This window comes from Sceloporus occidentalis, unplaced genomic scaffold (assembly GCF_023333645.1).
Source record: "Sceloporus occidentalis isolate IW3139 unplaced genomic scaffold, rSceOcc1.0.p SCAF_3, whole genome shotgun sequence".
NCBI classification, from domain to species: Eukaryota; Metazoa; Chordata; class Lepidosauria; order Squamata; family Phrynosomatidae; genus Sceloporus; species Sceloporus occidentalis.
This window is the reverse complement of record NW_028316983.1, coordinates 12,311,028-12,336,735: the sequence shown is the minus strand read 5'-3', so window position 1 is coordinate 12,336,735 and position 25,708 is coordinate 12,311,028. Positions and strand designations below refer to the sequence as shown.

The 25,708-nt window shown below is 42.3% G+C and overlaps 1 protein-coding gene and 1 long non-coding RNA gene across 2 annotated transcripts in view; one reads left to right on the top strand and one right to left on the bottom strand.

The window, feature by feature from the left end:
- RBBP8NL (RBBP8 N-terminal like) overlaps nucleotides 1-25,708 on the bottom strand; it is a 37,002-nt gene that overhangs the window by 2,201 nt on the left and 9,093 nt on the right. Inside the window, exons 6-12 of the mRNA XM_089518473.1 lie at nucleotides 22,430-22,566; nucleotides 19,933-20,015; nucleotides 17,069-17,232; nucleotides 15,169-15,952; nucleotides 11,671-11,782; nucleotides 4,254-4,312; nucleotides 3,313-3,439 (exon numbers count right to left, since the gene is read on the bottom strand). Of these exons, the coding sequence (XP_089374599.1) occupies nucleotides 3,313-3,439; nucleotides 4,254-4,312; nucleotides 11,671-11,782; nucleotides 15,169-15,952; nucleotides 17,069-17,232; nucleotides 19,933-20,015; nucleotides 22,430-22,566 (1,466 nt within the window). The remainder of the gene's footprint in view (nucleotides 1-3,312; nucleotides 3,440-4,253; nucleotides 4,313-11,670; nucleotides 11,783-15,168; nucleotides 15,953-17,068; nucleotides 17,233-19,932; nucleotides 20,016-22,429; nucleotides 22,567-25,708) is intronic.
- On the top strand, nucleotides 1,567-24,934 carry LOC149315562 (uncharacterized). The gene is made up of 3 exons (XR_016280674.1): nucleotides 1,567-1,646; nucleotides 2,460-2,612; nucleotides 24,816-24,934. It is a non-coding gene; the product is annotated as an uncharacterized LOC149315562 (long non-coding RNA).

Below are 25,708 nucleotides of genomic sequence, written 5' to 3'. Positions count from 1 at the left end.
TATCACCCTTTAACTGTCTCTTCTCCAGGCTAAACATACCCAGCTCCCTAAGTCTGTGTGATAAGCTCCTGAGTGGGAGAGAAAGAGTATTGGAGATTGTAAAGAGGAAACTGTGAAAGGCTTGCAACTGTAATATTTCTGTAACATACTAACTGGGAACTGTTCTACCTAAGTGACATTCTTGCTACATATTGTTCAATAAAGTCAATGTTTATTTGTTACAGCAGAAGCCTCTGCCTATGTGAATTCTAAACCATATAGGCACATAAAAACATACTACAGAAAATATTAACCTTATAAGAGGAAGACACTTGGGACCCTAGCTCTTATACATTTAGTGAAAGTATATAAGGGGTGGATGCTGGGCAGGTGTCATTGACAAGGGGCCTCCTAATAAGGAAGAGGTAAAAGATAACTGAAGGCATGGACAGAAGGTTGAACGTCATGTGTACATTCATGGATGATGGGCCCATCAATAGCTAGGAGTGAAGAAGGCTATATGATACCTCAGGTATCAAAGGCAGTATGACTATATATCATGATGGTTTGTATCAGTGGGGGACTAAGAAGATTGCTCAGGCCTTCTCTGAGTAATCTACTTAGTCCCCCACTGATACAGACCATCATACAGAATACCCAAGATACCCGTCTCTCTCTGTCTCTGACTGTTTTTAACAATTTAAATGGCATTTTATTTGTTTTATGTTGTTATGTTAGAATTAATATGATGTTGTTTTAGGAGGGAGGGAATAATGGGATTTAATTTTATATTGTATGTATTTTATCACTGTTGTAAGCTGCCTTGATCCTGTTGGAGAGACAGGATATTATTGTTGTTGTTGTTGTTGTTGGGAAATGTGACATAGAGAGTGCAGCTGTAACCATGTCTCAGCTTGTAGACTTTCCATAGGCACTTGATTGACCATAGTTCGAACAGAATGCTGGATTGGATAGACTTCTAGTCTGATTTAGCATGACTGTTCTTATCAGGAGTCAAAAAAGTCCCCAACAGTAACTTTTCCAAGCTCTGTTGACATGAACAGGAGCTGGTTAAAGAAGCCATCCTCTTAAGCATTAGCAACAGTATTTTCCATCACACACGTATTGCAGTTGGTCAACATGGCCTCTCGTTTATTTTTTTTGGCTACACAAATAGAGCCAGGCGTAGTGCTTTGGAGACAGAGAAGTGTTTAAACTGTTAACAAGCAAGGGTGCTTTTAATGCCCAACCTTATCAATTTCCTGCTTAGTCACACCTGTAGGAAATACCAGTACAACTCATTCCATTGTTAGGGGATTGCCACCTCTACAGGGCCTAACTTAAAAAATAAACACTGCGTGTGTGAAAATGCTTTCCCTGCAAGTGAATAGCACTAGCAGAGAGTATTTGGACTGTTCTGTCAGTCAACATTTCTTAGGCAAGGCTAAGCAAACATGGAGTTGTGTATCTACTACACCTACTCACCTTAAGTGTTGTGAAGTCCCTCCTCTTCCCAAATGGTTGGCTCTGGCTAACCATTTGCAGAATGCCCAACCAGACCTAAGGTGCAGGTACGTGCCTTATCGTGTCCAAACTATATCACTCTGGACAAACATTTACGCAGTGGAATTGAGTTCGCAGGAGCGAGTATGTCTGAATCGTGCAAGGTAAAATAGACCTAATCCCACTCATTGTTTCTTTTTCAAATGAACCAACTCCTTGTCAATTTGTCAAAGTTTGGCAGACAGGAAGAAGGGTTAATAAAGTACCATAAGAGCTTTTTAAAAAGTATCAAAAGAGCTAAGCAGAAAATATTTGGAAAGCAATTTTTACTAATCAAGTTGATGGCCAGCTTAGATCATCTGCATTCACCGATATTAATAGTTGGGGCCCCTGTCACCAGGCAAATGGGTACTAGAATTTTTATCAGCATCATGTCGAATGTTAACAGCTGTCCAGTGGCATAAGATGGTTTATTTTGTGTTTGATAGGCCTTACTAGACAATTTATGATCTAGCCTGGCCATTCAAGGATATACTTGCAGCTAGGAACAGATCTGAGAAGTAAACTTTCCATTTAGCGAATGGCTTATACAGGCTGAGTCTCCCTTATCCAAAATGCTTGGGACCAGACATATTTTGGAATACAGTACCTGTATTTGCATATATGTACATAATGAGTTGTCTTGCAGATGGGACTGAAGCCTAAACACAACATTCATTTAAGTTTTATATATGCCTGGAAGAAATTTTATAGATAATCTTTTAAATATTTTTTTTGCATGAAACAAAGTTGTGTGTGTTGAACCATCAAAGAGCAAAGGTGTCAATACCCATATAAATGTTTGGGTTTTGGAATATTTCAGATTTTGGAATTCTGGATAGAAGAGGCTCAAACCTGTACTATTCTAATATATATTAGGATAAAAGAAGGGTCACACCTGTGCAGTTCAATTTCCTTTGTTTGATTCTTCCCAACAGAACTACAGAAGAACATCATCATCAAGTGGTCTTGCCCTCGGGGAAGGAGTGTGCTCTGGCCCAGGGGACTCATTAACTAGCCAGAGGAGTTTGCAGGATTAACTCTGGGATACTCAATCTAGTATTTACTAAACTTCAATTCCACCACTTGCAGTAAGACAATGATTTCCTCTAATGATAGAATTCAAAGATATAGTTGTGTTAGTCTGTAGAATCGGTATGTAGAGAAATCCTGTAACATCTTTGAGATTAACTAAAGAAAGAAATTGGTAGCATGAGCTTTTGTCTACTTCCTCAGATGCATTTGGTGGAGTGGTAAACCAGGGACAGACATATATGCCCTTGGTGTCTTGCTCAGCTGAGATATCTGTCAATAGAGCAATCTGTAGGCAGAACCGCATCTGATAAAGCAGAGTAGAGATTCACAGTACAGTCCGAACTCAAAGATGTGTTAAGAGATTATTGTTAAGGATTATGGGATTATGCATAAACCAGCATGGTAAAGTGGTCTGAGCACTGGACTACAACTCTGGAGAGCAGGATTTGAGTCCCTGCTTGACCTTGGCGATCCACTGGGTGACCTAGGAAAAGTCACACTCCTTCAGCCAGATCACCTTTTAGTTTGGGCACTCAGCCCCTAAAAGGTTTGCCATCACTGTACTAGGGCCTGGAATTCAATCCATAAGTACTGGGGGAGCAACATCTTTAAAAACAAAACAAAACTGCAACCTTCCATTGGGTTTTATTAGGATTTACAGGCATCCAGGCTCAGTAAGCAGGCACAATATTTCCTAATTCATTTCAAATATTTTCTGGTTACAAAAGTCTGCTCTCCTGAACTTTGAGCTTATACCTTTTGTCCATGATTCTGGTCCCCTTTTCCTCTTCCTTTGTGACCTCTGGTTGTCTTCAGTTATGCAGCAGTGTTCTTCTTTAATGGAAGCTCCTTGGAGGCTTTCATCTTCACAAGCACCTGTCATCTATGCAAATTAGGGAAAGTTCGTTCAGACAGGATTCTGAAAATAGGCAAGATAAGTGCCCTGTAATGTTTGCATACATCCCAACCTCAGTAAAATCAGTGCTCACCTTCTACACTCAAATCAGTTTTTATTAGACAAATCACATCTGCTCAGAAAATGTTATTTTCATCTTTCTGTATTCTCCATGCAAAAAGAAGAGGTACTTTCAGGATGTCATGAGCCAGTTGTAGCATCAGCATTGCCGATGGGCCATATACAGCTCCTGGACTCCACTTCTGTGGTTCCCGAAGTCCACACCCGTCCCTCAAAGCCCTTAAATGCCCCCCACTTTTTAATTTAAAAAAATGGTGAGAGTCATGGGCTAACAACCCCCCCCCCCAAAAAAAAAAACCCAAGCAGAAAGCCCTCCAAATTTGTGAAAATGAGCAAAATAACCATGGCCAAAGTATCCCAAAACCCTGTATGATCTCCAAAATACAGGATCTCCCAAAGCCCTATGTGATCACTAAAATACTACTACTTCCCTCTTAAGTTTCTCTCAAATTGATAGTGGGAAGTGGTGTAACTCAGAATTTATCCCCAAACCCTGTATGATCTCCAAAATACTACTACTTTCCTCTTTTATATGTCATTACTATTATCTTTGAAATTCACTACTTATACACTGGACATCAAAACCAATAGGCAAATAATGATATTGTCAAGAAATATAAAAACACATGCAACATAGGCCCACTTCTAGACCCCTGATGATCTGTATTTGGTTTCCTCTTCTTTTGGCACTGGAAGGAATTATTCAGAAAAGGAAACAGACCTCACTTTCTGATATGTCGGACTCTGATTCCTCCTTCACTGACTCATAGTCTCCATCAACTAAAGAAAACAAAGGCAGGCAATACATAAGATGAATGCAGAACATTAGCTTGCACCACAATTGTCCTTGAGAATTCAGGAGCTAGTCCACTGTGCAAAAAACAAAGCCAGACCCACTGGACCCATGCAGTGGTTCCTAACCTTTGGTTCTCCAGATGTTTTGGACTTCAGCTCCCATAATTCATCACTGTTGGCCAAATTTGGGAGCTGAAGTTCAAAACAAATGGAGGACCAGTGTTGGGGACCACTGCATTAGAGGATCCACAGGTATCTTGAACGGCTTTGAGCAGAATGTCTCTAACATCAACCTCACATGATGGTTTTGATTCTGTGGCAAATTATATGCTCTCGTATATCAGTTGCTGGGGAACAAGATAAACAGGGTGAAGTTCCTCTTGTGTTCTGCTGAGGAGCTTTCCATAGACCACTTTCCATTGACCACTGTATGAACAGAATGCTGGACCAGCCCTTTGGTCTGATCTTTTCTGTCAACTTGCAGTCAGGGTCAACTTCCTTGATTAAATCAGTCAGTTGAAGAATTTGGAAAAGGTACTTTTAAAGACTTCATTGTTGTTGTTAGCTGCCCTCCTGTTGATCTCAACTCATGGCAACCCTGTGTGTGAAACATTTCCAACCCCCCAGTTTTCCACTGTTCTGCTTAGTTCTTGTAGATTCAAGGCCAATGACTTCCCTAACTGATGGCCCATCTGGCCTGCGGTCCTCCTCTCCTTCTGCCTTTCTTAGCATTATTGTCTTTTCTAATGAGTTGTGCTTTCTGATGATGTGACCAAAGTACAGCAGCCTCAATTTGATCGTGGTGGCTTCCAGAGAGAGTTCAGCCTTGATCTATTCAAGGACCCATTTGTTTGTCTTTTTGACTGTCCAAGGTATCCTCAGCACTCTTCTCCAGCATCAGTGCTGGGATCTTGGGTTACAACTCTCAGAATCATCCAGTCAGAATGGCCACTGACTTGGTTGGCTAGAGGATTCTGGGAATCACAGTCCTAACTAAGTCCTGGTCTATTGATGATAACTTTGATCATGGTGTGAATTTAGCTGTTACCAATGTCAAAAACACACTCCAGAAATAATCTAGTTTGAGACTGCTTTAACTGCCCTGGCTCAATATTAGGGGATTCTGGGAACTGTAGTTGTGTGAGACATTTAGCCTTCTCTGGCAGAGAGTTCTGGTGCCATAATAAACTACAATTCCCAGGATTCCCTAACATTGAGCCAGGGCAATTAAAAGCAGTCTTAAACTGGATTATTTCTGAAGTCTGCTTTGAACCTAAATGTTTTTGGAACAACTTTCCAATTATTTTCTTTGGTTATGGACTGAAGGTAGAGGCATCTGTCCTGGAGTTTTCATGGCACCAGGTATCCCAAATAAAAAAATCTGATGAGAATGTATTGGGGAGCACTACTGGCATTGGGTCTAGTTATAGTGCTAAGCAAAATGACAGAACAGTTTCTTTCTTGTCATTGAGAAGGGCTATAGCTGTATGAATACAGTCTGTATGTAAACCAACTAGGCATGGGGATCAGAAAAGTTAGTGCACTCACATATTCAGTGGGCTTTGGTGTTAAGTGCAGATAGGCCCAAATGTTAGATCATGACAGTGAAACTGAGGTGTGTGAGAGTGAGAGAGAAACATCTACTGGTAATATGCTGTCCCCTAGCTTAGGTGAGAGTGATAGTGGTAGGCTGAGATTAATATTGATGATTAAAAAAATGGGAAAAATCATAGTAATTTTCATTATCTCTGGCCAAGACAGAAAGCAGAAGCAAAGCTGAAGATAATTCTTATCCAATGGCCAACTAAGGCTATACCTTTAGCATCTGTTTAGAAGAGCTTCCAAATTGCGCTTTCCTCCCAAGACTGGGACCCAAAGGGTTTTCTCATTTATGCATTTCCTCATTTATTCTTTTTGTATTTAGCATATGGTACTTTGTTATGTGATTGGTCATTGCAAAAGAACCCTGGGTTTAAGTTTGGTGGCTGCAGCACATCTCTGAGTAAATCTCATTTGTTGTATGAAAAACAGGTTTATCCTAAACTTATTCCTTATAAATATCTAGTTTCAGCTTGAAAGGAGAGTTGGCAAGAGGGATGGCATAGATCCTGGCACTTTTCAGTATTAGGGAGGGACCTTTCCAGCCTGAGGCAAAGGCTGAGACCAGTTTATCCAGCAAAGAAGTTCCAGGAAGGAATTCTTTGAATAGGACTTGGAACTAAGTGCTGCATATTACAGAAACCAGCATGGACAAGAAAGTTGCCATGAATGCAATTAGAATATAGACTCAGGAAGTGGAATAGGGTCTGAGTATACCTGGATCTGGTCTACATAAGAGGCCTTCCATTTTTTACATGTGGAGCCATCTGGAAGTCAGAAAGTGCCTAATGGACCAAAGTGCACCAGGAAATTCAAGGCTATTTTCTGAGCTTTGTCAATATTACAAGGAAACAGCTACATAAAATCTTCATGTTTCCCCTCCACACACACCCAGAGAGTAACCAGTGGAAAGATACTTCTGCCTTGATTAAATCTCCTCATATGCAAATCAAAATACGAACGGTACCTTTTTAAAAAAGCATCTCCCAGCAATGCAAAATCTTAATTCTTTGATCTAGACTAGGTGTTCCCAAAATGTTCTAATGCATAAAATTATCAACTCAGCAATACTAGCTCTCCTTTCCAGCTCAGCCAGTAAAACTAGTATAATGAAGTGACTTTTCTATTTATAGAGGAAACATATTTTTCTCCATATGTGAAAAAAGCCATTTTGCTAAAGAGCTCAAAACAAAAAGTGTGTAGGGGAAAGGTTTCTAGTTCTTATAAGAAAAACAGGAATTTAAAGTAAAGAAGTTAGAAAAGTATGTGGTTTCTAGCTGGATCATTCACACTGTACAACTCTGTATTAAGCATATTTAGCTGAGTAATACAGCATATGCTTCTGATGCAGAAAGTCTCAAGTTAAATCCGTGGCACCTTTAGTGATAACTTGAGATACTTCAGAACTATGGCCAGTCAAAGTAGATAGCACTGGTCTAGATGGGCAAATAATCTATGGCTCACTGTATCTGACAAGATACTACATTAGGATTGTGTAGTGGAGTTCTATACTGATGGTACTAGGCAATGCTTATGTTGAATGGCAATGCTGTGCAATTGAATAAAGTCACAAAGGCTGCAGTCCTGCTTAGCTCAGTGTAGCCTAGTAGTTCCACATGCAGAACTATGCTATGCTGAGCCATTGACCAACCCCTATCATATTGCTGCTGAAGCCCATACCCTTGGCCCAGGGGTAGGCAACCTTTTTGATCCGGGGGCCGGGTTGCTGTCCCTCAAGACAACTGGGGGGCCGAAGCTGGGGGGTGGAGCTTCCACCCTCCGGGGGTGGGGCCGTGTGCCAGGGGTGGAGCTTCCACCCTCTGGGGGCGGAGCTACATGTCGGGAGCGGAGCTTCCACCGAAGCCCCACGGGGAGGAGGAAGCGTGTGCCCGCCCTCTCCTCCTCTGTCCCTTTCATCGGCCGAACGGGCTCCAAGGGGCCCTTTCGGCCAAAGGGAAGGGCTTGGGCACCTGTCCCAGGCCCTTCCCTTTGGCCGAAAGGGCTCCAAGCGGTCCTTTCGGCCAAAGGGGAGGGAGGCCGAAGGGAAGGGCTTGGGCACCCGTCCCAGGCCCTTCCCTTTGGCTCTTCCCTTCGGCCGAAAGGGCTCCAAGGGCCGTGGAGGAGCCCAGCAGGCAGCAGGCCACTTCCGCAGGCCCCTTCGCGGCCCATGTGGCCCCAGGCCTCCCTCTGGAGAGAGAGGCCTGGGGCCGCAAGGGCCGTGGGGGAAGCCTGCGGAGGCGGCAGGCCGCTTCTATGGGCCCCATCTTGGCCTGGGGCCGCAAGGGCACTGAGGGGAGCCCACGGAGATGGCAGGCTGCTTGACCAACCCACTTCTCAGCCTGTGCGGCCCCAGGCCTCCCTCCGGAGGGAGAGGCCTGGGGCTGCATAGGCCGAGAAGGAGCCTGCGGAAATCTTCCTCCTCCTCCTCCTACTCTCGGGCAGTGCACTCAAGAGGAGCCCATCCCCTTTGGCCAGCTGGCCAATGGCTGGCTGGCCAAAGGGGATGAGCTCCTCCATCCTAGCCCCGCGCGCTGCCCAGGAGGAGGAGGAGGAGGAGGAGGAGGAGGAGGAGGCGGCGGCGGCCTTGGCGGCGGCGGCAGTGGCAGGACCAGGCTGGGGCCAGTCCTGCCGCCTCCGTGGGCTGCATACGGCCCGCAAGCCAGGGGTTGCAGTCCCTTGCCTTGGCCATTTGTGCCACATGCAAAGTGATCACATCATAGCCACATGCAAAGTGATCACATCATCTGCTGAGGTCCCCAGGATCTTTCAAATGTCTCAGAGGCTGAATTAATAATTTCACACCTGGCCATGGGGATATATCCAGATGCTTCTGTGATCCCTTCCATCTAAACTTCTCCAGGAATGAATGATTCTGGGTGCAGGGCCTTCAGCAGCAATATGACAGGTATGGGGGTACTTTCATTACTGTGGAGGGAAGACGTGAATACCAACTTCTGCAGTGGTCAAAAACAAACATATGCAAGTGTAGAGTTAACTTATGCACACATATGTTGCTAACAGGATGCCAGCTCAAGTGTGCAATTGAATGTATGATTAAACGTGCATGAACATTCATGCTTGAATTCCCAAAGAACTTCAACAAAGAGCTGAATGCAGATGTTTAGCACCAGAAAAAAAAATATCCAAATGTTTTGGGAAATTACACATGACTGAGAGATTGACAGGATTCCAACCTATGGCCACAGGCTGATGTCAGAAATTTCTAGTTTTCCACCTGAATGGCTTGTACTAGAGATAGGCAAAGTGGCTCAGGGGCCACAGGAGACCTTCCCCGGGGACTTTTTGAGTCTGCCAGACCTCCCCAAAGCCCCCAATCAAATTTCTTGTTTTTCTCAAAACCTCTGATTTTCTACTTTACTGCAGTCCTGTTATCCATTCTCCAGCTCCCTCACCAAACTCAAGAAACAACAGGAAGGGGACATCTAATTCTGTTTATTTTTTCAGATTTTTTTTGTTTTGTTTTGTTTTTGTTTTTTGCATTTTGGGGTGATGGTGGCGTAGTTTATGGTGGGTTTGTTAAGTACAAAAGATCTCGTGTCTGCTCTAATTAAAGTCTGTTTAAATTGGAGACATTGGCCCATTACAGACCGCCCCTTGGGGCAGCCTGTAGGCGCACCTTTCCCTGCCGGATCGGGGCCTCAGTGGCCAGAGCGGCAGCCGCTGAGGCCTCGATCCGCCGCTTTCCAGGCTGCGGGGAAGCGGCAAAAGGCCCCTTCTCTGCACCCTGCGGTGGCGGGGAGAAGGAGAAAGGGGCCGTTTGGCCCCTTTCTCCTTTGGTCCGCTGGGCGCAGCCATCTGAAAGCTGCACCCAGTGGACCAAACGAGGAAGGAGCTCCGAAATGGAGCTCCTTCTGGGGTCGCGGAAAGGGCGCCCTAGGCGCCCAGCCACGACCCCAATATGTCACAACCGCGTGCGCCTCGTTTGGAGGCGGCGCGGCCATGACGTATCGACGGCAGCAGCCGTGTGGAACGGCCGCTGCCATTTTGTGCGCACGCAGCGCGCACTAGGGTTAGGGCAGTGCAGAAGCACCGCCCTGCCTTAACCCTAGTACGCGCTCTGTGCGTACTTTTAAGCCCATATGTAACGGGCCATAATTTCTTCAAGGGATTTATGGCGTACAGTTGTCCTGGTATGAGGGCTGAAAGAGTTGGATAACAGAGACTTCTCCTGGGAAGCTACAACAGCTGTTTGGATTAGTCAGGATTGTGTGGAAATGTACTGCTTGGATTCTGAAATGTGATTTGGTTTAAAAGAGGTTTATTCAACTTACTGCTTTATCACATTAGGGGGCAAACAGGATTTAAATGAGAGTTAAACTAGAGAAAACCAGGAAATGCCTGATGTTTATCACACAACATTTGTGTGCTGTGTACTGTTCTTGCTGGGTCAGTCTGTTACAGCAGCAAATATAAAAGAGAGTCCTATCCCCGTGACATCTTGGACTAACAAATTTATTGTGATGTAAGATGTTCAGGGGCAGGCATCCTGTTAAAGTCTTTTAGTATTTAAACTGCCACAAAGTCTCATGTTGGTACAAACTGATCCAGAGAATATGTTAATCACTAACCTCTTAGTTAAAGAGCTGTGAGTTCTTTTTGCAAACTTGCCAGTCTAATACCTAACTGGAGAAGTGCCTAGAATTGAATTGGGACCAATGAATTCTTCCAAATTCATTTCCTCCCTCCCTCATCCTAAAACTGTTAGTGGCCTAGCAGAAGAGATATTTGCTGTTATTTGCCATCAAGTCAGCTAACTTACAGTCACCTTATCCATGACATAAGCTCTAGTCATCAATAGACTTACTCAAGTTTCGCAAACTCAGTATATGGCTTAATTCACTGAGTCAACCCACTTGAAATGAAGTCTCCTACTTTTCCTACTATCTCCCACTTTTCTCACCATTATTTTCCAATAAGCCATGTTATTTCATGATGTGTCCAAATGTTGATAGCCTCTAGGAAGAGTTAAGGCTGGATTTGTTCTCTGATCCATTTATCTGCATGTTTGCTAGTCCATGGTATCCATCAAACTCTCCTCCAGCATCACCTTTCAAATGGTTGGATTATCTCCCCCCCCCCCCCCCGTGTCAACTACCTTTACTGACCAGCTTTCACAACCACACATGGAAATCGGAAATACTGTCGCATGGATGATTACATGATTCTGGCTTTGTTATTTAATGTTATATGGGGAAAAGTACAGGGATCCATTTGATTCCTTTTTTCCCTATAGAAAAGATTTGAGGGAAACCATAATTCAGCTGGAAAAAACAAAATGGCTTAAAGGATTAAACTCCATTTCCCCACACGCCATTCCCCCTTCTGTTGTTATTAACTGATACCAGAAGGTCTATGTTTGGGATACCTCTTGTGTTACATCTGGTTTGTTATCTTCTTGATACCTTTATATCTCACATTTCTTCCAATGAACTCAAAGCAGCTTGCAACATCTGTGCTTTCATCCTCACAACAGTCATCCTGTGTGTAGGTTAGACTGAGAAAATAATGATTTTTATGGATCTGCAATGATTTGAAGCTGCAGCTCCCAAGTCATAGTTCAACACTCTAATCTCTACATAACAGTGGCTGCCTTAATATATGCTTAATCTGACCTACCCAGCACAGAACTGCTATCCAAAAGCAGTCCTATAGTTCGCAAAGTTCAAAGCCACTCTTTACCTAGCATTGTTTTTCTGGCAGCTCTAGCTCTTATTCCATTTTACCTGGTTGGTCTGTTTCTTCGTTCCCTGCTCCAAAAGGCATCTCTGTCTCTGAATTGGCCTGGACATCACAAGAGTCTGACTTGCAAATAGGAAGTTCTTGAGGTAAAGAGTTCTGCAAAAATTACAAATTGATGATGTGAATGAAAATGCTTGTATAAGCAGTGGATTTACGCTACACAATTATATCAGTTTGATACTACTCTCATGCCTCCAAGCAACAGAATCTTAGGGTTGTTATTGACATACCCTCTAACTTTTCACAGATGAAAACCAGGATACGTGTGCCCAAGCCACACCAGAAGCGTGGTCATGATAGCAGAGGTTATTATCAGGAAAAATACACAGGCTAGCAGAGGCTGCAGCAGTTTACTTTTGCTTGAGCTGGAAAGGCTAAGATTCCAAACACCTTCTCTTCTGTCCAACCTGCTGTGTTAACTGGTAAAAACTGCTTTTGCACTTTGAATTCAGTTTGCAGCAGTTGAAGTCAGTCAAGGACAAAAGGGGAAATAGAAACTAGGACATTTTAAAAGCAGCTGAAAAAAAGCAAGAAAGCAGAGGATCAATTGGACTGTCCCTGCCAAACTGGGGCAGCTGGAGGATTGACCCCAGTGATGTTCAACTGCCATGCGATACCTCACACTGTGATGTTTATCACACTATACTCTTAAAGTGCTACTATTCCACTTTGACTCCTCTAGCTGCCTCCTGTTGCATTCTGGTATTGGCAGTTTTAAGGAGGGGTATTTAGAATTCTCAGGCAGAGAACTCAGGCCTGAGAATTCTAAATACCCCTCCTTAAAACTGCCAATCCCAGAATGCAACAGGAGGCAGCTAGAGGAGTCAAAGTGGAATAGTAGCACTTTAAGAGTATAGTGTGATAAACATCTGAGAGTCCATTCCTATTTTACAGAAGAGCTGGAGGGAGACAGTAATTGATGTGATGGAGCATATATTTTTTTGCGTGAGAAGTTCTGAGTTCATTTTTTACTTAAATGTTATATCACTACTAGACACTGAGAGTGGTCATAGTTCCATTGGACTGTGGTGGGACATAAACATCCACCAATAATTTTATTTTGATGCTCAGAGGGAAAAGGCTGCTGCTTATTCTTCCCTGGTTGCTCATGAGCAGCAAGAGATCCATTCCTGGGGAAGTTGTATCCTTGGCCACTTATTGGCTGCAGGGCTGTGCCCGAGCTTGTCCTTATACACATCTGTGGAAGATATAGCAGCTTTTACACCACCCCTCAGAAGAGGGAGATGCTTTCTTCTCTTTCCACAGGTACTCAGGAGCAGCTGGAATGCATCCAGGCACTCCTACTACCTTCACAGGTGTGGTTAGTGAAGACTTGGGGGAGAGCCTTTGCCTTGGCTGCTCCCAAGTTGTGGAATTCCCTTCCACAGAAGGTCTGGTTGGCCCTCTCTCTGCTCTTTTGTGTTTGTAAATTACAGTGGACCCTTGTTATATGCTGGGATTTGGTTCCAAGATCCCTCATATATAACAAAATCCATGTATACTCAAGTCCCATTAAATATAATGACATAGCTAAATGGTGTCCCTTATAAAAATAGAAAATCAAGGTTTGATATTTGAAATGTATACTTTTTTTAACATTTTCAAACTGTGTATGCTTGAATCCATGTATAAAAAAATCTCTGTATAAGAAGGGCCAACTGTAGTTAGTTTAAATATATTTTAACTTGTCTTTCAAGAGTTTTAAAAATTGTATCATGTCTTTTAAGGTGTTGTGCATCACCTTGGGTCCCACACCAGGAGAAAAGTGGGATACTAATTGATTAATTAATTAAAAATAAATTCTAGCCCAAACTCCCCAGATGTGTTGAGCTGAAGCTCTCAGTATTTACTCTATCCTTCCCAGCCAGTACAACCATCATTTACTATTAAAAAGACATACTGTATATATTCATGTATACGTCTAGAAATTTTAGTCAAATAATTGACCCAAAAGACCTGAGTTGACTTATCCACAGGCCAATATAGGTACAGTACTTAAACACTTATTCTTAAAAAGGAACCATCCCCTGGGGTAAGGCAAAAATATAATCTGTCCTGGAGTCACTTTTCCTTTGTTACATGCCCCTAGATTTTATCCTCGACTAATCCATGAGTCATCTCAAAATCCAAAATTTTGACCCCAAAACTTGCCCTTGATTTATACATGAGATCGATTTACAGTCAAGTATATAAGGTAATACATATTGTGGCAGTATTTGCTGGGCCAACCAAAGAGATAAAAAAAAATCTGAGCAAGGTTTGAGTTCTTTATATCTCTTCATCAAGCAAAATGTTAAAAAAAAAAAAAAGGGGGGGGAGCAGAAGATGGGGAGATATTATGCCTGAAGTCATGACCTCTGTATGTTGTCTCTGAGATATAATGAAGAGAAAGATGTGACTTTATTGACTCTCAAATAGGGCTCACCATATTAAACGATGATATTAACTTTTACCTCAATGAGTCCCTAGGCTTGCTGGGAGAAAGAAAAAAAGATTAATGATATTTCTCTATTTAAATAAATGCATGTTTAATTATTTAACATGAAGATTAAAAATGACCTTCTATATTATTTTAAAGTGCCCTTTTGAAGTTATTCCCCCAGTGAAAATTCCTTTTGAAAAGCTCTACCTCAATCTGATTTTGGACAATTTCCCTCTCCCATTACAGCCTCATATAACACAGACTCCAGTGGTGAATATGTTTGCTCAACTCTTTAGAAATACCGTTTGAAGGGGAAAAAGCTGCCTTGAGTCCCAAAATTGGAAGAAATGTGGGATATTACTACTACTTCTACTACTACTACTTCATTGGTAGCAAATGGAAAAAAATTGTACAAGCCATTTGTAGCTAATGTACAGGTGGGGAATATTGAGACCACCTAATATTTTAGACTGCAATTTATACAATCCCTTATCATCTGTCATGCTGAATGGGCTACTACTTGTAGGCCATACTGTCTAGTGCAGTCCCCTAGATGTTTTGTACTTCACCTCCCAGAATTTCTGACTGTTGGCCAAGCTGGCTGGGATTTCTGAGAACTGAAGTCCAAAACACATGTGAGACCAAAGTTTGGGAATTACTGTAGTGACCAAAGGCTTGTAGTGGACCTTGTTTGCACAGATATGGCCATTGATAGAGTCTAATAAAAAGGAGCCCAGACTGCCTGGTAAGGGTACGTTTGCTGGCAAACAGCCATGTAAATGGTGCAAAGTCATTAAATTAATTCTGAATAGAGTTGTCAGGCAGGCCAACACACTAGCAGACATAACTGAAGTGTCATTTAAAAACATAAGAAAGCAATCTCTCTCTCTCTCTCTCTCTCTCTCTCTCTCTCTGTGTGTGTGTGTGTGTGTGTGTGTGTGTGTGTATATATATATATATATATATATATATATATATATATAGGAAGGTGCTGGAAAAGAAACACAAGAACTTCTGGGGACAGATAGCTAGACAAACAGACAGAAAGAGATTTTCTTACTGGAGAGGCCACAATGTCCTGGGCTTTCGTGGTGCATTGCTCTGACTCTTTGCTTCCATGGAGCTGTTTAGCCTCCTGAAGCCAGCTGGACACACAAGATTTCTGGAGAAAAGACTCTTCATTCCGGCCTTTGCTTCCAGCCTCATGATCTGTGAATTTCTGTTGCAAACTGGTCAGCTTGAGGTTCTCTCTTCCTCTCCTAGAATCGGATAGGTCCAGAGGTGCTTCAGTGAGATATTCCCTCATGGCCTCTGCCTTTTCTGCATGCTCCAGTTCTTCCCTATTGATCAAGAGGAATTTCCCAAGTGTCCCATTAGTAGAATCTTCCAAATAGGGTCTCTCCTTTTTTAATTCTTTGCCAACTCTTGGCAATGGGGAAGATAATCGACATTGGGTGCTCTCTAAACTATTCTCCATTTTAACTTTACATTCTTGCTGCTGCTGTTGGGCCAATAAATAGTGGAGTTTCTCTTGATGATTAAGGAACTGGAGTCTGTTCTCCAAATGACGGTCCTTCATGTACACTACAGCACCAGGGAGTTCCAAGATGGTGGCCTGGTCCTCCCATTCATCTTGAGAACTTGTTTTGCCTCCTACATCCCTGGCCATTAGTAAGTGGTGTGGGAAACCACCCTCTTTGCTGGTGGAATTATTCCGGAGTCCAAGATGGCGCAGGGCAAAATGTTGGTTGAGGAGGCAGAGTTGCTCTTTTCTGCTAGCAAACTTCAGAGTCTCATAAGAGGAAGCAATTTCATGGTAGTCTGGTTTGCTGGCTCTTAAATAACTAAAAAGAAAAAAAAAACTATTATCTCCGTCATTCAAATATCTATCAAAAGTCACAGTATCAAATGGCTTAGTATGTATTCCATTTGGGGGACCCTTTCCCCATCTTTGTCAACATTTCTTATTTAGGCCAAGAAACGCAGAGGTGGTGATGCTACTACCTAAGTGCTCCACCACAACCTCCAATCTTGATTCTGTGTTTTATTTAGTAGCACAGTGTGAAGCAACTATGCATTATCCCTTGCAGGCCAAATTTTCTCCAGACTTTGCTCTTCTTCTCAGGCACTAAAAGAAATCTTACTGCAGGTCTATTAGGAGACCTGTCAGAGAGCTATATGTTTGTTGTTGTGTTCCTTCAAGTCATTTCTGACTTACGGTGATCCTAAGGCAGCCCTATAATGGGATTTTCTTGGCAAAATTTGGTCAGAGGAGGTTTGCCTTTGCCTTCCTTTGAGGCTGAGAGAGAGTAACTTCTCCAAGGTCAACCAGTGGGTTTATGTGGCCAAATATGGATTCTAACCCTGGTCTTTAGAGACCTAGTACAATGCTCAAATCACACTGGCTCTGAGAGCCAATAAAGGATGGAGGTGGTCCAAATTACTATGGCTTGGAGGCCTGGAAGAGGGCCCAGGGCTCAGGTATGTTGTATATACCTTTGTCTTTGGGCTGTTGCAACCCCACATCCTGTATTTTATGTTCTACTAAGAGCAGAAAAAGCAGGTACTGGTTGTGCCCAAAACAGATTGCAACCACTCTCCTGCCATCTTTGATACGTAGAAACATGGCCTCAAATTACATAATGAATGCTGCAGGGAGAGGGAACTAGGACATTTCATAAACATTTGAAAAGTGGGATAATGAGGATTGATCCTATCAAACTGGGCCAAAATCAAAGGGTCTCAAAATTTTGTATACCTGCTTTTAAACAAAAGTTGATGAATCAAGGAAGAGACAGCACTTGTTCCTGAAGGTGGCAATCCCTTGCAGCCTATCTATTCTTGGGATTACATTAGCTGATCTCCCGTTATGCCCAAATACTGTCTGATTCTGTTTCCAGATGTGTCTTTTGAGGAAATCAGTCAGACAACCAGGCTGTTCCTGAGATGTTCTCACTCACGCTTCAAAGCTGGGACTTTGATCAGGCTGAGGGGATGGTGGGGTTTCATTCGCATGGGGTGGGGTGGTATATCCTGGTCCATCTCTTTCCTGCAGGCAGGATCTTGAGCCAGGTTTCACTAATGCAATTGTTCCATGCAACTGATTTGCTATCTTCTGAGAACTCTAATAAGAGAGGAGAGATAGGAAGAAGAGAATGCTCCATTTCATTATTTCATGCTACATGTGGATTCATTCATTCAAGCAAGCCATGGCCCTGAGTTTGCAAGCACCTGAGCAACTCAGTTGATGACCAGGACTCGTGGAGGTTTCCTATTCCTAGGATTCCCATAAGATGAAGTCAACTTGACAGAAAATAATACCAACAAGTCTGCCAGGACTATTAGCATGTTTTGGACTCTGATTAGAGATTCCTCACATATCTGATCAGAGATTTCACAGACATTTGACATGGAAATCTTACACAGAGGTGGAGACCCTTAGCCTTGTGAATGGGTTTGGCCTGCAATTCTTATCTGACCAAGTCATCATATTATCCAATGGGGAGATTATGGGAATAGTAGTTCAAAATCCTTTCAGTTGAGTATCAGTGGAAAAGATCCGGCAAAGGCACCTAAACCAGCTCTCTGAACATTTATAGATTTTTTTGTAGCACTTAGAAGTCTAGTGCAACTAAGGCGCGTTACAGACGCACCAAAGGGGCATGCTAGGGTTAGGAAGGGGCGTGGTAGGGTTGTAAAGGGGCATCACTTCCTGATGCCCCTCAACCCTAGTACAGACCGAGTCCGTACAAAATAGTGGCGCCCGTCCACATGGGGGGCGCCATTTTGATGTCATGGACGCGTAGCGTCCGGATGTCGCGCGGCAGAAGTGACGCTGCGAGTGCGTGACTAGCGCCTCGCGGTGCCACTTCCGGGGTCCAGAAAGAAGCACCGTTTCGGCGCTTCTTTCTGGCTGCACCCGGGAACCGCACAGTTTGGCTGCTGCGGTTCCCGGATGCAGCAACTGGCAGCGGTGCGAGACCGCCCGTTTTGGGCGGTCTGTAATGCGCCTAATTCTCTTCCACACTACATATTTATAGTGATCTGAATCCATTTTAACTGCCATGGCTTTATCCTATGAAATCATGTGAGTTTTGTGAGTTATTTAGAATTCTCAACCAGTGAGCTGTAGTGCCCCATTATTGTTATTTATGCCTTCAAGTCATTTCTGACTTATGACAACCCTAAGGTGAACCTATCACAGTGTTTTCTTGCCCAGATCTGTTCAGTGGGGTTTGCCTTTGCCTTACTCTGAAGATGAGGGAGTGTGACTTGCCCAAGATCACCCAGTGAGTTTCCATGGCTGAGCAGGGATTCAAACCCTGGTCTGCAGAATAATAGTCCAGTGCTTAAATCATTATATCACACCTTACAAAACTACAGACCCCAGGAATCATTAGGATGCACCATGACAGTTAAAGTGGTATCTAAGTGCTATAATTCTATAGAGTGAAAGAGGATGAAGAGTAATACTAAAAGAAAAAAAAAAGATTGTGTGATGTAAAAAGCAGAAATACACTTGTCTCTTCCCATTCGCTGGGGTTAGGGGCACAGGACCACTGTGAATGTGGAAAAACCGCAAATAACAAAAACATTACGTTTTTACCTAGAACAACTCTCTAGGAATCTCTAGCTCCTCCAGTGCAACTTTGTAGTCAACATCTGCCAGACATTGACCATAGAATTGTGCTGGAGGAGCTACAAATGCCTTGTGGAGTGTTCTCTCTAGGAATCTCTAGGTCCTTCATTGTGACTTTTGGTAGAGAGTTGTGTTGGAGGATCTAGATATTCCTAGAGAGAACATGTTAATAAAATCTGTGAATAATCAAAGCCACAAAAGGCAAAGCTGCAAATGTGGAGTGACGAGTGTAGAAATATTTGCACATATTTGCTTATTGCATGTTCATGTTTCTAAAAGGCTAGTGTCCATGACAGATCATGGATTGAGACCTAGTCCTAAACTCTAGCCATTTGACAACAGGGATTCTACTTGTTTATTGCCCTTCTAGATGTCTTTGATTTCAATTCCTTTCAGTCCCACCCAGCTTGGCCAATGCAAAGGGATTGTGGGAGCTGAAACCCAAAGGCAGGGAAAGCCAAAGGTTCCCCACTCCTGATTTAGAGAAATTGTCCAAAGTATATTGGAAAGTGTGACCATAGTACAATTAATTGGGGTCTTTATTCTTGCACGTTTCTTTCTGATACCTACCTATTTACCTCTTATCCAGGATTAGGCAAGCTCTCAACATAAGGTCAAGAATAAATTTTGATAGGAAAGACAGATATTAAATGTAACTCATCTACACAGATATAGAAATGTGATGGAATTTTAATGCTCATGGGTCTGTACAGACAGGCCAAAATAAAGTTGCTTTGGGTCACTTTGAAGGTATGCTGTCTAAATGGTGCATGTGTCCTAAGAGGCCAGAAGCTATTCCAAATGTGTGGTCCAGTCCTTAGGACTGGAGCATGGCTTTGGCATGGATTCTGGCATCTTAGGGTGTACACATCATTTAAATAGCACACCTCCAAAGTGACCTGAAGCAGCTTTATTTTGGCCTGTCTGTACGGGCCCCATGGCTCCTTTCTACGGACTGCTAGGATTTTCAGTTTGGTGACGTTTTTAGACTCATTTCCTATAGGGCAATATTGTTTTAATCCAAGGGAGGGCAGTAGTGCTCTCTAGCAGAGTAGTCACTCTATGCATATCATACAAATAGTAAAATTCTGTAGGATGGAGATTTGGTAGTTAAAGTGGTAGCATACTGCTATTAACCATACAGTTAAGATAAATCCAAGAATGAACCAAATAGGGTTAGCTTACCATCTCAAAAACATGATCTCCATGGAGAATCGTGTTAGGAGAGATCCTCATACCTGGAGAACTTCTCTGTCCAAGGGACTGATCTAGAAACAGGAATGATAGGTGCCACTGTCATATATTTAAGGTGATGCATGTTCAGATTTCTATACTTCATACTCATCTAAACTTTTTCCTAGGTATAAAGGATTTGAGACAGTCAAGGATTTCAGTCTTAACACCTGCAAACCACAAAAGTGCACATGTTGGATAATTGTAGTCCAAAAAGTAACTTTTCCAAGCTCTATAAGTGACACAGAAGATCTGTGTACACATTTAGATGACCTGACACATTAAAAAATAAAATAAAAGTAGCCACAGGGAGAATATAAAGAATTAGATTATGACTCTGGAAGGTGAGATGGGATGATAATCCTTTTCTACTTACATCACTTTTCAACTGAAATTCCCACAACAGAGGCTTTTGACTACAACTCTCACCTTTCTTTTCATTTTTTCCAATCCCCAATGTTATTTGGGACTGATGGGAGTTGTTGACCAAGACACCTGCAGTGACCCAGCTCAAAGAATGCTGTTTTGGAATAATAACATCAGAGGATCTTTGTAGGATGAGTCCAAAAGTCTAATTCTAACATCGTCCTGACATATCTTTTGGAATAGTTGAAGTATGAGCCCTAGCCAAATTACTATGCTGGACTGTAGATCTGAGTAACCCATGGGACTTGTAGTCCAACCCCCCCCCCCCCCACTTGCCAACCCTCACCTAAGAGAAGCAGACCTCTTTCCCACCCACACCAAGTGGCATTTTTCTGTATAAACATGAGAGATGTCCATAGTTTCTCTGGAGGACTTTTAAATTATAGGTTGGGTCTGCTGTGGCCAGATATGTAAATCTACATCCTCTCTTGGTAACACATATGTCAGTTTAGACATTTGCATAAATGTATGTTAATAGATTCAAAGTGAGAAATATTATTGGGTCTGAAACAGAAATGTCATGCATCTTGAAATAATAGGGAAAACTGTATCTAGGAGCCTTTCACACCATGTAATGATAACACTATGGTTCCACTCTAATTGCCATAATGACATCCAAATTCTCAGCCACAGAGCTATTCTAATGCCTCACCAAAACTACAAAACCCAGGATTTCATAGCCATGGCAGTTCAAATGTAGTCATTATAATTGTGTAGTGTGAAAGAGATCAATTTTTTTTTAAAAAAGCCAAACAATCTTGGGGAACTAATTAAAAACAAGGACCACCACCCTAAAACTGTGATTTGCAGAACCAAAGGCCTTGTGGAACAATAGTCTTGGCCACCTGACCAAAGCTCAGTAAGGATGGAGACAGACTTAACTCTCCTTAGGAGTGAGTTTGACAACTAAGATGCTGCTACAGAGAAGGCCCTGTCTCATATTGCTGCCAAGCTAGCCTCTCAGGGTGGTAGGACATGTGACAGGGTGGCACCCAAACTGCAGATCCCAGAATTTCACAGGATGTAGCCATGGCAGTTAAAGTGGAATACTAGCTCTACAACTGTGTAGTCCAAAAGGGTCCCAAGTGACTTGTGTGTCCATCAGGTTGGACTGCAGAATTAATTTAGTTTGACAACATTTTAACTGCCATGGCTCAGTGCTATGGAATTCTAGGATTTGTAGTTCTGTGAAATATTTAGCCTTCTCTGTCAGAGAGCTCAGGTGCTCCAACAAACTACAAATTGCAAGATTCCATAGCAGCTCAATGCAATTTGTAGTTTGTTGGCACACCAGAATTCTCTGACGGAGAAGGCTAAATGTCTCACAAAACTTCAACTAGTTTTTTTGTGGGTTTTTCAGGCTATGTGGCTGTGTTCTGGAAGAATTTATTCCTGCTGTTTCGCCTGCATCTGTGGCTGGCATCTTCAGACTACTGCTACAGTGAGCCTGCGCCATACGCGGGCTCATTATAGGCGGCTTCCAGCTTACACAGAAACTGCTGGGGGATCAGGAAAATGGCACCGCATGGCGTGCATGAGCCCCATTATACCTAATGGGGCTTGAGCATACACACTTTTTGCCTTAAGCGGGGAATGGATCCCCTGCATAAGGCAAGGGCAGTGTACTACTATTACTACTAGTTTGCACTCAGGGTGAATCTGCTCTGCAGAAATCATGCAGTTTGATGCTGCTCAACTGCATGATTTCTGTTACTTTTACACTTTGAGCTCAGTTTGCAGCAAATGAAATAAGCTGAATACAAAAGGGGAAAGTGGGAGGGAGGAAATAGAAACTAGGACATTTTGGAAGCAGTTTGAGAAAAGGGACACAGAGGATCAATCAGGAGTAGACTGCTCCTGCCAAATCAGGGAGTTTGGAAGCTATGGAATTCTGGTCAGGTCCCAATCAGAGAGTGTTTTCCTGTTGTCCTGGAGATTCTGATGGGAAAACTATAGATCTATAGATCAAACTGGATCTAGTGTCAGAACAAGCCTCCTCTCAGTGGACAGCTGAGTGGCTCACCATACTTGTCTTCTGCTTCTTGGTTCGGTGTTTTCTCAGTGCTGGATTTTCTGGTCCGCATGGACAGCAAAGGAAGAGGTGATTCTGGGGTGGAGTTTCCCTCTCTGAGTAGCCCTTTGAGAGCTTTTGGTCTGTCCCTGTTGCAACACAAAGGAAAAGAATAAATAGAAAGAAGAAATGAGAAGTGGAGGAGTAAGTAGCAAAAGTTGATCATTAAAAAGTAACAGCACCTTTCCATTGCAGTAACAATGGCCCCAAAGAATAAACAGTAAAACATAATATAAATCCTAAATAAAGACTCCTAAAAATAAATACAGTAAAAATGCTGGCTGATTAATTTTTAATTGGGATTAAGAGAGTAATGTAGGATAATAATGTAGTGAAGAAAGCTAACAGGGGGCGATATGTAATGTGATGCTACAGAAACCATAGCCTGCTAAAAAGACAAATCAGTGGGTCCAAGAGCTAATTAAGCCTGAAATCACAATGGCTTAACTGAGACTTGTGTATTTTGGACATATCATGAGAAGACATCACTCACTTGAAAAGACCACGATGCTTGGTAAAGTAACAGTAGCAAAAGAAGAGGAGAGTACTACAGGTGGATAAACTCAAATAGGGATACTATGGGCCTGAGTTTACAAGACCTGAGCAGGGCTGTAGATACCAGGGTGACTGGGAAGTCTCTCATTCATAAGGCTACCCTGAGTCAAAATTGACTTGATGGCAAATAACAACAGCAAATATAGGAATCTGAAATATTTCCTTTGTTATTGTTGCTGTTGTTGTGTGCCTTCATGTCTTTTCTGACTGATAGCAACGCTAAGGTAACCCTATCATAGGGTTTTCTTGGCAGAATTTGTTCAGAGGGGATTTGCCCTTACCATCCTTAGAGGCTGTGAGAGTGTGACTTGTCCAAGGTCACCCAGTGGGTTTCCATAGTCGAGTGTGGATTTGAACCCTGGTCTCCCAGCATCCTAGTCCAACGCTCAAACCATTACACCACACTGGCTCTCTACTGTGTTATAACTGAGCAGCTGTTGATCTTCAGGCCAGATGCAAACCAAAGGAGGGCCCCTGCCTTTTTAATTGTTGTTTAGAAGAAGAAAATGAAGCAGGCAGAGCTTGCATGCCAAGTTAAACCTGTTGGATTTCCCTCTTTTATATAGGCAGACTGAGCTTTCCCTTCCCATGCTGCTGGGCTTGTTTTGATGCTTTATATGTTGCTCAGTTTCTTCTTCTTTTCCCCCTGAATTTAAAAAGGCAAAGTCTTTTATAATTCTCAGCACTCTTTTGCAATCTATGAAATAAGATTAAAAAAAGCTACATCTCTATTCTCCCTTTACTAGCAGGTAAAGACCCTTTTTATTTATACAAGCATTTGATTATTAATTGCTTGCATAAGGGTCTTGTTATGGAGGGCATGGCTTGCTGTATTTTTATATTTTATATTTTTGAATGATTTTATACTTTTTAAATTGCTGGTGTTTTAAAGTGATAGCTTGTTTTGTGTGTGAGGCTCTCAGTTTTAAGATCCTCAGTGAATGGTTTTCTCAAAAGGACATTTTCACATGGGATGCAACAAGTGTCATTAAAACATGATTAAAATGTGGTAATAGCATGATTGGGGGAAAGATTATCACACCACTGTGCACTTCTTCTGTTTGTGTCCCATGTGTAAACTGTAATGGACGCATCATTGGGTAATAACGGGAATTTCTGTTATTAACCAGTGATGTGTCTATTACAGTTTACACTAGGATGTGAATGGGAGAAGCACATGGGGGTGTGATAATCTTGCTCCCAACCATGCTATTACCACATTTTAATCGTGTTTTATTGATGCTTGCGTCCTCTGTGTGATAGTCTTGTAAGTCCCATCACTGCCACAGGTTTGGTTGGGGAAGACATGGGAGGCAGCCTTCAGGATTGCCTCCTCCCATATAATCTGCCCCATACAATCAGGTCCTCTGGCGGACATTTACTCCAATTAGACAGGACTAGGTTGGCAACAGTCTGCCAGAGGGCTTTTTCTTCAGCCACCACAAGACTATGGAATGACCTGCTAGAAGAGATTCAACAGCTGAATACACTGTCCAAATTTAAAACAGCACTGAAGACTAATCTCCTCTGGCAGGCCTATCTAGAGGATTTCTAAATTGTGCGTTTTAAATGATGAATTTTAAATGTGGATAGTTTTAACAAGTGCATATCTTATTTGTCCTTATTTGATGTGCGTTTTTATTGATAGCACTTTTTAATTGTTGTTCCCCACCTTGATCCATGGAGACAGATGGGTAATAATAATAATAATAATAATAATAATAATAATAATAATATGCTGCCTCCCACTGAAGGCTGGCCCCTCTCTCCTCTCTTTCTGCAGGTAGGTAAAGACTTTATTTACCCAGGCCTTTGACTGTGAACTGTACATTGCAGAAGATCTTTTAATTGGGGTGTGCTGTATTTATTGTTGTTATGTTTTAACTGCCTTTTAATCTATGTTTGCGCTTTTAATATGGTTGCAGAACATCTTTTAATTGCTGTATTGCTTATCACTGTTATGTTTTAACTGCTTTTAAAACTGTGTTAATGTTTTTAATATGATTGTTTATTTAAATTGCTTTTGAACTTTTGTATTATCTATTGCTTTTACTGCACATGGTTTTAACTTGTAATGCTAGCCTTCCCTGGGTCCCATAAATAAATAAATAAATAAATAAATAAATAAATAAATAAATAAATAATATGCTTTAACTTTTTTTTTCATCAGGTTGTAATCTATCTTGGAAAATGAATGTATGTAATTATGAAAGAGACCTCAGCTACATGAGCTCAGGCATGTATTCTGAAATGATGCAGCTGAGATATCTGGTGTTGTCCAGTGAGACGCAGGTCTCACTTCTCTTGAAATTAATTGTGAAGAAATTTAGCAGTTCTCTGGCTTTCTTGAACTGATCTTAGCTTGAACTGGCAGGACTGCAACTCTTTTTTGAGGGCTTTTATCTGAAGATGTAGGCCCCATAGAGACAGGCCAAAATAAAGCTGCTTTGGGTCACTTTGGAGGTATGCTGTTTAAATGATGCATGCATCCTAAGAGGCCAGAAGTTGCACCAAAGCTGCACTCCAGTTCTTAGTACTGGATCGTGGCTTTGGCGCAGCATCTGGACTCTTAGTACGTATGCCTCATTTAAACAGCATACCTCCAAAGTGACCCGAAGCAGCTTTATTTTGGCCTGTCTCTATGGGGCCGTAGTTTCCTGGAACAAAGCTGAGGGG